General features: G+C 40.9%; 2 protein-coding genes across 3 annotated transcripts in view; both read right to left on the bottom strand.

Moving 5' to 3' along the window:
- Positions 1-13735, bottom strand: part of LOC117254784 (nuclear receptor ROR-alpha A-like) — a 154109-nt gene that overhangs the window by 9595 nt on the left and 130779 nt on the right. For both annotated transcript variants that reach the window (XM_033623207.2, XM_033623189.2), the window contains 5 exons: positions 13001-13122; positions 10175-10307; positions 8326-8433; positions 437-547; positions 195-307 (listed from right to left, as the gene is read on the bottom strand). In XM_033623207.2, coding sequence (XP_033479098.2) covers positions 195-307; positions 437-547; positions 8326-8433; positions 10175-10307; positions 13001-13122 — 587 coding nt within the window. The remainder of the gene's footprint in view (positions 1-194; positions 308-436; positions 548-8325; positions 8434-10174; positions 10308-13000; positions 13123-13735) is intronic.
- Positions 5609-7194, bottom strand: LOC144458858 (uncharacterized). The gene is made up of 2 exons (XM_078162554.1): positions 7165-7194; positions 5609-6672 (listed from the first exon to the last, which is right to left on the bottom strand). Exons 1-2 carry the CDS (start codon positions 7192-7194, stop codon positions 5707-5709), a joined length of 996 nt encoding a protein of 331 aa, XP_078018680.1. The 3' UTR covers positions 5609-5706.

The following is a 13735-nucleotide window of genomic DNA, read 5'->3' as shown; positions in this document are numbered from 1 at the left end:
GAACTCACTAACAAAGACCAGTTAAACCTGCCTGTTTCTGTGAGTTATGGTTGTGCTCCTGTATTTTTGTTTATTAGGGTTTAATAAGTAAACTGAACCTCAAGTTTTATCTTCAGTGCTGTTCAGATCAATAACAGGTGGAATGTGTGTGTGTGTGTGTGTGTGTGTGTGTATGTGTGTATGTGTGTGTGAACCTTGTTTAGTGCTCCGTCCTCTCTCTGGTTCTTCTGCAGGACATGTTGAAGAGCCAGTTGAGTCTTCTGCTGCAGCTTCTCCACCTGTAGCTTCTCCTGCAGCCATGATCGGTCTGTGGCAAACATGCACACAGAAACTAATTCATCTTGTGAACTCAAATTAAATCTGCAAAGATGCAGATCGGTCAGAATGACTGTGGAATGAGTGTTGTAAAGTCAGGTAAACCTGAGAAGAGACGTACCTGCAGACAGCAGGATGAATGCTGAAAACAGAGCGAGCTCCTCTTCCGACAGATGCAGCGAACACATGCTTTTCGCAAAGTCAAACACTGATGTGATCAAGTCATCACAACCTGGTGACACAAACACACACACACACACACACACACACACACACACACACACACACACACACACACACACACACAGGGAAATAATGATAATTGGATAATTCAGTGATGTTCTGACTGAGGTTTGATAAACCGTGACATTTTCTTTTGTTTGTAGCTCCAGAAAGAAATAAAAATCTCATATTTCATCCTACCTTGTGAGAAACAACTATTAAGGAAATGAAACAGCTTTGGACCACAATGCAATCTAAGCATAAGCAAATAAGCACATTTCATTAGTTTAAGAGCTTACAGCATCAACTCATCAGCTAATTTAAACTTACATAGATGGTTTTACACACATTAGAGGACAGACCTGAGTAACACATTTTAAAAACACAGTTTTGTGATGGGAGAGCTGTCAGTGACAATATAAAAGTTTCCGAGAATGTCGCTGACATACAGTTTTCAGGGGTGGAAGAATTACTCAGATCTTGTACCTCAGTAAAAGCAGCAATAGTGCATTAACAATGTACAAAAGTATTAGCATGAAAATATATTTAAAGTACTAAGTAAATGTAATTATTATGCAGAATGTCCCACTTAAAATAGTGATACTGTATCATTGGATTTAGGGTCGTCACAATACTAAAATTTCAAACTCGATATCAATACCCAGGAAAATATTCAATACTCGATACCATTTTTGATACAGCAGCAAAAAATTAAGAGGCATGTCATTTTTTAAATAAAGATCAGAACAGTAACATCAATGATAACAACAAAAAAATCCCCCCATAATAAATAACAACCAGAAACAAGATCTGTCCATACAAATGTATTTATCTACAGCCCTGTTTATTTTCTGGGCTTCTGGTGAATTGGCACCATATTTTCGTTGCTGATCAAATAGAGTTGGTAGTTTAGGCTCAGGATGCTCCTGTTTCTACCTCACTATGTGATCAGAGAATCAGGGGTTACAGGAGAAACCAAACGTTTTTTCAGCTTCAATCTGTGACTTCACAGTTAACATAACTTTTCAGACACACATAATTGTGTTGTCCTGTTAAACTATCACTGTCTATTAATGTTACAGACGGGCATGACTGATAAAGTTTTCTGCTTAGATCCCACTTTAACGTTAGAAGTTATATTTTAGTTTGATGCTGGTGACACCAGGTGCTCAACTGCTAGTGAGGGGAGGGGCTGTACCTGCCGTCTGCAGCGTGCTGTGTTCACTTCACTAAATATTTCCAAAGAGCACTTTTTCCTTTATCATTTTTGACCAAAACTGGCTGCTCTGATCCTCCTGCAGCCGCGCTGGCCATATTACAGCAACAGAAATGTCAATCAATTCAATCAATCAATTTTATTTATAAAGCCCAATATCACAAATCACAATTTGCCTCACAGGGCTTTACAGCATACAACATCCCTCTGTCCTTTGGACCCTCACAGCGGATAAGGAAAAACTCCCCCAAAAAAACCCTTTAACGGGGGGAAAAAACGATAGAAACCTCAGGAAGAGCAACTGAGAAGGGATCCCTCTTCCAGGATGGACAGACGTGCAATAGATGTTGTACAGAACAGATCAGCATAATAAATTAACAGTAATCCATATGACACAATGAGACAGAAAGAGAGAGAGAGAGAGAGAGAGAGAGAGAGAGAGAGAGATGCAGGTAATGACAGTAGCTTACCAACAACATTATTGAAAGTAATAATATTATAGTTCTGGCTACTGTGGTACAATATGTTGAAAGTATATATTAATATCTGGCAGTATACATGTGTGACAATAATCATATGTGTATAATAACAGTAGAAGTATGACTAATGACTAATGATGGCAGCAGCAGCAGGAGGCATCTGGCAGGACCACGGCAGCAGCACAACCACACACGTCACACTGTCCAGGCACCGCTGCAATATGAGTTAATCTGAGAGACAGTGGAGCACAAAGGCTCCGGAGAAGAAGCCGAGTTAGTGACATCCAGAATGGCCGAGTTAGCAAGATGCAGTAATAGGATACGAGAGAGAGAGAGATAGAGAAACAGAGAGAGAGAGAGAGAGAGAAGGAGAGAAGGTGCCCGGTGTATTATAGGGGGGTCCTCCGGCAGACTAGGCCTAAGTCAGCCTAACTAGGGGCTGGTACAAGGCAAGCCTGAGCCAGCCCTAACTATAAGCTTTATCAAAGAGGAAAGTCTTAAGTCTAGTCTTAAATGTGGAGATGGTGTCTGCCTCCCGGACCGTAACAGGAAGATGATTCCACAGGAGAGGAGCCTGATAGCTGAAGGCTCTGATAATATGGCACTATGAGCTCTCTAAGATATGACTGAGCCTGACCATTTAGAGCTTTATAAGTTAACAGTAGGATTTTAAATTCAATTCTGGATTTTACAGGGAGCCAGTGCAGAGAAGCTAAAACAGGAGAAATATGATCTCGTTTCTTAGTTCCTGTTAGTACATGTGCTGCTGCATTCTGAATTAGCTGGAGAGTTTTTAAGGACTTACTAGAGCTACCTGATAATAGAGAGTTACAGTAATCCAGCCTTGAGGTAACAAAAGCGTGGACCAATTTTTCTGCATCTTTTCGGGTTAGGATAGGCCTAATTTTCGCAATATTACACAGATGAAAAAATGCAGTCCGTGAGGTTTGTTTTAAATGAGAATTAAAAGACAAATCTTGATCAAATGTTACTCCGAGGTTTCTTACAGTAGTGGTAGAGGCCAGAGCAACGCCATCTAGAGAAACTATGTCATCAGATAAAGAGTCTCTGAGTTGTTTGGGGCAAAGAACAATAACTTCAGTTTTGTCTGAATTTAACATTATGAAATTGGTGCTCATCCAGGTTTTTATGTCTTTAAGGCAGTTATGGAGTTTAGTTAATTGATTACTTTCTTCTGGCTTCATCGATAAATACAACTGTGTATCATCAGCATAACAATGGAAATTTATAGAGTGATTTCTAATGATGTTACCTAAAGGAAGCATATATGGAGTAAATAGGATTGGTCCGAGCACAGAACCTTGCGGAACTCCAAAACAAACTTTAGTACGTAAGGATGATTCATTATGAACGTCAACAAACTGAAAACGATCAGATAAATAAGATTTAAACCAGCTTAGTGCAGAACCTTTTAGGCCAATTAAGTGATCCAGTCTCTGCAGTAGAATTTGATGGTCAATAGTGTCAAACACCACACTAAGATCTAATAAAACAAGTACAGAGACAAGTCCTTTGTCTGAAGCAATCAGAAGGTCATTTGTAATTTTAACTAGTGCTGTCTCAGTGCTATGATGCACTCTAAATCCTGACTGAAATTCCTCAAATAAATTATTATCATGGAGAAAATCACACAGCTGGTCTGCGACTACATTCTCAAGGATCTTTGACATAAAGGGAAGATTAGATATTGGTCTATAGTTGGCTAACACCTCTGGATCCAGGGTGGGCTTTTTTAGTAGAGGTTTAATTACAGCTACCTTAAAAGACTGTGGTACATAGCCTGTTAATAAGGATATATTGATCATATCTAATATATGAGTGTTAACTAAAGGTAAGACCTCCTTAAGTAGCCTAGTTGGGATGGGGTCTAAGAGACACGTTGATGATTTAGATGAAGAAATCACTGCGGTCAATTCTTGAAGAGAAATTGGGGAGAAGCAATCTAAATATATATTAGGTCTTACAGCTGTGTTTGAGGTTAGATAGGTACTATCTGAGGACAGGAGGTCATGAATTTTGCCTCTAATAGTTAGAATTTTGTCATTAAAAAAGCTCATAAAATCATTACTGCTAAGGGCTAAAGGAATACAAGGCTCAATAGAGCTTTGACTCTCAGTCAGCCTGGCTACAGTGCTGAAAAGAAACCTGGGGTTGTTCTTATTGTCTTCTATTAATGCTGAGTAATAGTTTGCTCTGGCATTGTGGAGGCCCCTCTTATAAGTTTTGAGACTGTCTGCCCAGATTATACAAGATTCTTCCAGTTTGGTTAATCGCCAATTCCTTTCAAACTTTCGCGATATTTGTTTTAACTTACGGGTTCGAGAGTTATACCAAGGAGCGAACTTTCTTTGCTTTGTTAACTTCTTTTTAAGAGGAGCTACAGAGTCGAGTGTTTTTCACAGCGAGCCTACGGCGCTATCGACAAAATGATCAATTCGGGAGAGGTTAAAGTCGGTACGAGAAACCTCTGTTACTGAAGGACTTGGTATTGAATTTAACGACGGAGTAATCTTTTCCTTAAATTTTGCGACAGCACTATCTGATAAACATCTAGTATAGTAACTGTTGCTGAGTGGCGTGTAATCGAGTAAAAAGAAATCAAAAGTAATCAGATAATGATCCGATAGCGAGGGATTCTGTGGAAAGACTTAGGTTATCAATTTCAATTCCATACGTCAGAACTAGATCGAGGGTATGGTTAAAACAATGAGTGGGTTCATGTACACCCTGACTGAAGCCAATGGAGTCTAATAATGAGATAAACGCAGTAGCCAGGGAGTCACAACGTCGACATGAATGTTAAAATCGCCTACAATAATAACTTTATCTGATTTAAGAACTAAACTGGATAAAAACTCTGAGAATTCAGAAACAAATTCAGAATACGGGCCAGGAGCACAGTACACTATAACAAATAAAAGTGGCTGTGAGGTTTTCCAGGCCGGATGTAAAAGACTAAGAACGGGGCTTTCAAATGAATTATAATCTAGTTTAGGTTTAGGGCTGATTAACAGACTAAAGTTAAAAATGGCTGCAACTCCCCCTCCTCGGCCGCTGCCTCGAGGAATGTGGGTATTATTATGACTGGGAGGAGTGGACTCATTTAGACTAACATATTCATCTTGACACAGCCAGGTTTCAGTGAGACTGAGTAAATCAATATGATTATCTGATATTAATTTGTTTACTAACACTGCTTTAGACGATAGAGGCGTGATATTTAACAGTCCGCATTTACTTCTCCTGTTTTGTCTTTCTGTCACAGAAGATAATTTTTATGAGGTTGTTATGCACAACTCCTCTTTGTTTAATTTTAGATTTAAATAATTTAGGTGGTCGGGGGACAGACACCGTTTGTATAAAACTATGAAAACTATGGCTGGGTAACTGAGCTAGAAGCTCAGAGAGGCGTATAGGACTGCGACTCTGAGTCCTGATCTCAACTCTGGGTTGTCAGGGATTTAAATTACTAATAAAAGTTGCCAGGTTCCTAGAAATGAGAGCAGCTTCATCCAAAGTGGGATGAATGCCGTCTCTCCTAATAAGACCAGGTTTTCCCCAGAAAGTTTGCCAATTATTAACGAAACCCACATCGTTTGCTGGACACCACCTGTACAGCCAGCGATTAAATGATGACATGCAGCTACACATGTCATCAGTGGTCAGATTTGGGAGGGGTCCAGAGAAAACTACGGAGTCTGACATTGTTTTTGTATATTCACACACCGAGGCAATATTAATTTTAGTGACCTCCGATTGGCGTAACCGGGTGTCATTGCCGCCAACGTGAATAACGGTCTTATTGAATCTACATTTAGCTTTAGCCAGCAGTTTTAAATTTGATTCAATGTCGCCCGCTCTGGCCCCAGGGATACATTTGACTATGGCCGCTGGTGTTGCTAACTTCACGTTTCTCAGAATAGAGCTGCCAATAACCAGAGTTTTATCCTCAGCGGGTGTGTCGCTGAGTGGGGAAAAGCGGTTGGAAACGTGAACAGGCTGGTGGTGAGCCGTGGGCTTCGGCTTGGAGCTGTGCCTCTGGCGAACCATAACCCAACCTCCCGACTGAACAGGAGTTATCGGAGGACAGCTAGCAGAGGCTAAGGCTATGCTATGTGGCTCCGCACCGGCTACAGGGGGCTGGCTAACTACCGCAGCTACTGAATGGTTTTCCATGGTGCGGAGCCGCGCTTCTAATTCACTAAGCCTCGCCTCCAACGCAGCAAATAAGCTACACTTGTTACAATTACCACTGTCGCTAAAGGAGGCAGAGGCATAACTGAACATTTGGCACACCGAGCAAGAAAGAGCAGAGGGAGAAGCCATCGCTAACTGTAAAGCTAATGTAGCTACCAAGGCTAGTAACGTGCAAACAACAGCTAAGAGATTAGTGAGAAAGTTGTAGAAAGGAGGAGAGCTCTAAGTGCTTAAACAGAACCAGTGTGGGTTAAGACTTGGAGTAGACGTTAAAGCAACGTTAAAGCAACTGAAGTGAGAAAGCAGGCTAGTAGAATTCACCAGAGCAGTACAGAGACACTGTCACAGAAACACTGGAAATGACACAACTCACGTACCGCAATACGTCAGCATGTCAGCAAACACCAGCAGGAAATGTGTGGATGCATGCACAGCGACGACAACAAGCCGGGTTGCAGCGAGGGCTCTGTGCCTGCCAGATGCTGCCTGCACAGCGTGTGTCCATTGGACCCGTCGCGCGCACCTGACAGGCGCTGAGGTGGCGTGCACTGTTAGTATCGATACTTTTGTAAATTAGTATTGTATCCGGATACAGTGTTTGAGTATCGATACTTTTGAAGCAACTAAGGTTATCAAATAACTTAAGTGGATTAAAAGTACAACATTTGTCTCTGAATTGTAGTAGAAGTATTAAATAGCAGAATATGGAAATACTTGAGTAGAGTTCAAGTATCTTTCTACCATCACTTCTGATCCGATACCGATATTACAGCCTTGAGTTTTGGCCGATACCGATACCGATCCGACCCAAGCGCGTATTATATATATTCACTTATTTTGTTGTCAGTCATGTTAGAAAAGGTTTGATCAAGCGATATTACTCTAACAAGAACAACTTAATCGGGTTAGTTAGAATGATCCACAACAGTTGGTATGAGAAACTGACCTGTTTATTGTTAACAGGGTTAAATAAACAAACTTTAAACTTGAACATTAACATTAAATAAAAAATATAGCTGGTTTGCTTTGGCTGCTTTGGCCCCTTAATAAATAGAAAATAAATCAACACAAGAAATCTTTAAAATGTCTAACACTGAAATTAAAATAGCAGCAAGCCACCACACACTCGTGCTTTGGCCCCTAATAAATAAAAAATAGATCAACACCACAAGACATTGTTGACATTTAACAAACAATGCAGCCTTTCCTTTTCAGCTATTTTTGTAGTGTCAGTGCCAGCCTGGTGCTGCTGTTTCCTGTGTGTCTGCGTGCTGCCCTGGTGGATTGATAGTAAGTGCTGGAGCGGATCACTGGAATGGACTGCTTGAATCACGGAGCACTGGGCTGGCTGAAAAACCTGGATCGGAATCCATGAAAAACTGGATCGGAGTTCTGGGATCAGCATTTTTCCATGCATGTTTTTTTGGTTTTTTTTTTGGTGAACTCCCATTTTGAAGCCTTTGGCATCTTGGCAGTTGCCATCTTGGTTTTTTGGAGGCAGAAGTGACCAAGCCTTAATAAAAAAAAAAAAAAAAGGCAATTTCTATAAAAGTTCACCCCCCAGTACAGTTGTCAAGAATGTTGGAGAGCGCCGGGGGGGGGGGGGGGCATGCAGCAGATGGTTGCAAGCCGGAGTTGAACATGCAACCGCTGCAATGAGGCATCGCCTCTGTACATGGGGCGCCAGCACTATCCACTACGCTACCGACACCCCATAGATTTTAACATGGTTGTTTATGGGGACTGGCTGTTAGAGGAACTTCATTTTTGGCTTCAACTAAGTACACTGTGTGTCTACAAGAGGGAAGAGATGTTATTTCAGAATGTGACAGAACATTAGGAACAAGAGAAGAAGTAGTGTCTTTCAGAACTCACCTAATGCTTTGAAGACGTCAGGACCTGCAAACTTGCCGTCAAAGTAGACAGTGTTGTTCTGCGAGTCAAACAGTCGACACATTCGGACCAAGACCACTTCCAAAGAGCCTGGCAGAGAAAATATGGAGACACAAATATTCGATGCGGAATCCAATGATGATAATTTGACTGCTAACTATCTGATATATTTGATCCATCAGTCATTACTAACTGAAGCATATTTTAAACAAGATGGCTTTCATGTATGAACATGTGAGAAATCACATTTACCATTTCTACTAAAGATACAGTCTGTCCACTTAAGTCTAAACATGTAAGGTAAAACTTTCACATGGAAAACTAATATTATTGTAACTGAGAGCACAGATGACATGTAAAAATGTCCAGTTATTTTGAGGGGGAAAAAAAGAAAGAAAGAAAACGTGACATAGAGGAAGGAGGTAGTTAACAAGTATGCGAACTTACAATGGCTAACAAATTAAAATTCCACCACTGCTTCCACCATTTTAGAGGAAGCTATCATGTCTAGCTAACAGCCAATATACAGTACATGGGTCACGGTCATGGTGCGACATGTCTGCCAACATGCTGACATGACATGCTTGCAGCAGAAGGTCATTTATAATCAACTGAAGCAGCTACACTGACCACAGAAGCCGTGCAGGCACCGCAATGCTCAATTACTAATGTACTCAACTTACTAATGTAACATGTCACCCAGTGCAACAGCTACTAATGTAACATGTCACCCAGTGCAAAAGTTACAAATGTAACATGTCACCCAGTGCAACAGTTACTAATGTAACATTTCACCCAGTGCGACAGTTACTAATGTAACATGTCACCCAGTGCAAAAGTTACAAATGTAACATGTCACCCAGTGCAACAGTTACTAATGTAACATGTCACCCAGTGCGACAGTTACTAATGTAACATTTCACCCAGTGCGACAGTTACTAATGTAACATGTCACCCAGTGCGACAGTTACTAATGTTACATTTCACCCAGTGTAACAGTTGCTAATGTAACGTCACCCAGTGCGACAGTTACTAATGTTACATGTCACCCAGTGCGACAGTTATTAATGTAACATGTCACCCAGTGCGACAGTTACTAATGTAACATGTCACCCAGTGCGACAGTTACTGTTACATTTCACCCAGTGTAACAGTTGCTAATGTAACATGTCACCCAGTGCGACAGTTACTAATGTTACATGTCACCCAGTGCGACAGTTACTAATGTTACATGTCACCCAGTGTAACAGTTACTAATGTAACATGTCACCCAGTGCGACAGTTACTAATGTAACATGTCACCCAGTGCCACAGTTACTAATGTAACATGTCACCCAGTGCGACAGTTATTAATGTAACATGTCACCCAGTGCAACAGTTACTAATGTTACATTTCACCCAGTGTAACAGTTGCTAATGTAACGTCACCCAGTGCGACAGTTACTAATGTTACATGTCACCCAGTGCGACAGTTATTAATGTAACATGTCACCCAGTGCGACAGTTACTAATGTAACATGTCACCCAGTGCGACAGTTACTGTTACATTTCACCCAGTGTAACAGTTGCTAATGTAACATGTCACCCAGTGCGACAGTTACTAATGTTACATGTCACCCAGTGCGACAGTTACTAATGTAACATGTCACCCAGTGCAACAGTTACTAATGTAACATGTCACCCAGTGCAACAGTATGTTCCACAGATGTGATTCTTAACAGTTCTTGGGTTGGTTTAGCACATGGGATTTTTTAACAATAAGGGAAATATTGAATGGCACTGGCCTTATCCTTGAATGAAGCATATTATGACCCATGGCGGTCCCTCTCACCAGCTTTTAGCAGCACAATCTGGTCATTTTGACAGAGATCCATGAATCCATCGATGCGTTTGGCAAACTCCACCACGTACTGTATGGCCTCAGTGATCTTTACAGCACAGAGCTGCCACATCACCTCCTGTGGCTGCACACAACAGAATGGAAAAATATTAAAACTAAACAGATATGACGTACAGTGAATTAAGACTTGTTGAACAGAACTTTGTGTCTTACAATGAAAACTAGAATTCCTGCCTTCTGGTTGTATACCTCCATGCACCACTCAAGTTGCACTTACAGTTTACATCCATGCCTGTGAACACATTGATGCTTCACACACATCGTCACCCCCCGAGCAGCACAGAAGATCTACAGTCAAGTTCAAAATTATTTGGACAATGATACAGTTGTCGTCATTTTGGCTCTGTACACCACCACAATGGGTTTTAAATGAAACAATGAATACCTGCTTAAAGTGCAGACTCTCAGCTTTCATTTAAGGCTTTTTTCAAAAATGTAGTATGAACCGTGTAGGAATTACAACCATTTCTTCACACAGTCCCCCGACTTTAAGGGCTCATAAGTATTTGGACAAACTAACATAATCATCAATTAAACAGTCAGTTTTAATACTTGGTTGCAAATCCTTTACAGTCAATGACTGCCTGAAGTGTTGGACACATAGGCATCATCAGATGCTGGGTTTCTTCCCTGGTGATGCTCTGCCAGCCCTTTACTGTAGCTGTCTGCACTTCCTGCTTGTGTTTTGGGTGTTTTGCCCTCAGTTTTGGCTTCAGCAAGAGAAACGCATGCTCAGTTGGATTCAGGTCAGATAATATGACTTGGCCATTGCAGAACATTCCACTTCTTTGCCTTAAAAATGTCTTTGGTTGCTTTTGCAATATGCTTCAGGTCATTGTCCAACTGCACTGTGAAGCATCGTCCAATGAGTTTTGAAGCATTTAGTTGAATCTGAGCAGGTAATGGTGCCCCAAACACTTCAGCTTTCATCCTGCTGCTCTTGTAAGCAAGACAAGACTTCACTAGAATAAATACAGAGGGTTTATCACAAGATGCAAACCATTGGTTAGCCTTAAAAATGGAAGGCCAGATTAGAGTTTGTCAAAAACCATCAAAAAAGCCTGTACAGTTGTGGAACAGCATACTATGGACAGATAAAACAAAGATCAACTACCAGAATGATGGGAAGACAAGAGAAGGAAGAAGGGAAGGAACTGCTCATGATCCAAAGCACACCACCTCATCAGTGAAGCATGGTGGAGGTACTGTTATGTCATGGCCATGTATGGCTGCCAGTGGAACTGGTTCTCTTGTATTTATTGATGATGTGACTGCTTACAAGAGCAGCAGGATGAAAGCTGAAGTGTTTGGGGCACCATTATCTGCTCAGATTCAACCAAATGCTTCAAAACTCATTGGACGATGCTTCACAGTGCAGATGGACATTGACCTGAAGCATACTGCAAAAGCAACCAAAGACATTTTTAAGGCAAAGAAGTGGAATGTTCTGCAATGGCCAAGTCATATCATCTGACCTGAATCCAACTGAGCATGCGTTTCTCTTGCTGAAGCCAAAACTGAGGGCAAAACACCCAAAACACAAGCAGGAAGTGCAGACGGCTGCAGTAAAGGGCTGGCAGAGCATCACCAGGGAAGAAACCCAGCATCTGATGATGCCTATGTGTCCAACACTTCAGGCAGTCATTGACTGCAAAGGATTTGCAACCAAGTATTAAAACTGACTGTTTAATTGATGATTATGTTAGTTTGTCCAAATACTTATGAGCCCTTAAAGTCGGGGGACTGTGTGAAGAAATGGTTGTAATTCCTACATGGTTCATACTACATTTTTGAAAAAAGCCTTAAATGAAAGCTGAGAGTCTGCACTTTAAGCAGGTATTCATTGTTTCATTTAAAACCCATTGTGGTGGTGTACAGAGCCAAAATGACGACAACTGTATCATTGTCCAAATAATTATGGACCTGACTGTATACCATCAGCACAGTTTCAAGGTGGACACCCAAGATTAGAGTCATCAATTCAGTATCTGACCAAATATCTCCCCTTCTGTTCCAAGTGTTTTGCAGAACATTATGATGTCACAGTGAAGCTGACCATTAACATTTTGGATATAAATGTCATAACTTCATCATGATATCCTATAAGACATCTGTGTAAAAATTTGTCATAATTAGTATGTGAATTCTTAAAAGTGTTAAAACAGTTAAGGCCAAAAACATGTTTTGTGAGGTCACAGTGACCTTAACCTTTGACCTTTAACCACAAAATTCTAATAATTTCATTTTGAGTCCAGGTGGACATTTTTGCCAAATTTGAAGAAACTCCCTCAAGGACCTCTTGAGCTATTGTGTTCATGAGAATAAGGTAGATGTAAGGTCACAATGACCTTGACCTTTGACCACCAAAATCTAACCAGTTCATCGTTGAGTCCAAGTGGACGTTTATGCCAAATCTAAAGAAATTCCCTCAAGCTGTTCTTGAGATATTGCATTCACAAGCATGAGAGGGATGCAAGTGACCTTGACCTTTAACCACCAAATTCCAATCAGATCAGCTTTGAGTCCAAGTGGACGTTTTTGCGTCTGGCTGGAAAACTTGAAAACAAAATGCCTCCATCCTTGGCAATCACTGGTGCAAGGCTTAAAAATAATACATACATATGTATATATATATATATATATATATATATATATATATATATATATATAATAGAATAGAACCACACAGGTACACTTATTACCTGGTTTTGTAATAATGCCACAACCTGCCCATACAGATAAAGGCAGTGAACACACCTTGCTCTGGTAGCTCTCCACCTCGTCCTGGAGGAAGTTCTGCCAACTCATCTGCTGCAGCTCCTCCCTCAGGTACTGACACGTCTCCAGGTGAGACTTTGAGATGAGCTGAGCTAGGTGATCTACAACAAGACACACAGCAGTGAGCTGGTGAACACTCACAAGGTCAGGGGGGCATGATGATAAACAGAAAAAGAAACAGAAAGTCAAAACTGTGTTTGTGATGTTGATGTGATGTTGTATACTGTGACGCATGAGACGAGTTTTGTCTTTTAGCCAAATCTTTATACTGTACACAACTGTGTCAACAAAATGTTTGCGAACACAGCTCAGATAGGAAAAAAATCTTAAAGGAACATGCAGCAGCTATTAACCATCTCTGTGCAGCTGCTAATTGTTTCAGCGAGAATGAATGAATATGAAATAACACCAGAGATCAATACAACACAGCACAAGGTACAAAAATAGAGTCAGCTAATCACTCCTGGATCAGGGGGCGGGGGCGGGGGCGGAGGGGTATTATGATAAATGCTTTTGTTAAAGAAAAAGAAAAAAAAAACGGAATAAAAAAAGTCTCCAGGGAGAATAAAGAGATGATTTCCCTCATCGCGTGCCCTGCCACGTCCCACTTGGCCCTAATTAACAGACAGCTAATTACCACACAGAGATTTTAATGAGCTCTGAAGATGAGTTTCCAACCTCCTGCTATTTTAAACCACCTTTCTGTTTCTGTTT

This window comes from Epinephelus lanceolatus, chromosome 2, assembly GCF_041903045.1.
Source record: "Epinephelus lanceolatus isolate andai-2023 chromosome 2, ASM4190304v1, whole genome shotgun sequence".
NCBI classification, from domain to species: domain Eukaryota; kingdom Metazoa; phylum Chordata; class Actinopteri; order Perciformes; family Serranidae; genus Epinephelus; species Epinephelus lanceolatus.
The sequence above is the reverse complement of the archived record's forward strand: the minus strand, read 5'-3'. Positions and strand labels throughout refer to the sequence as shown.

Coding starts and splice junctions, on each gene's coding strand:
- LOC144458858 (XM_078162554.1), bottom strand. CDS start 7,194: ATGGTAGAAAGATACTTGAACTCTACTCAA. Junction 6,673..7,164: donor GATACTTGAACTCTACTCAA/GTATTTCCATAT, acceptor TTAAGCACTTAG/AGCTCTCCTCCTTTCTACAA.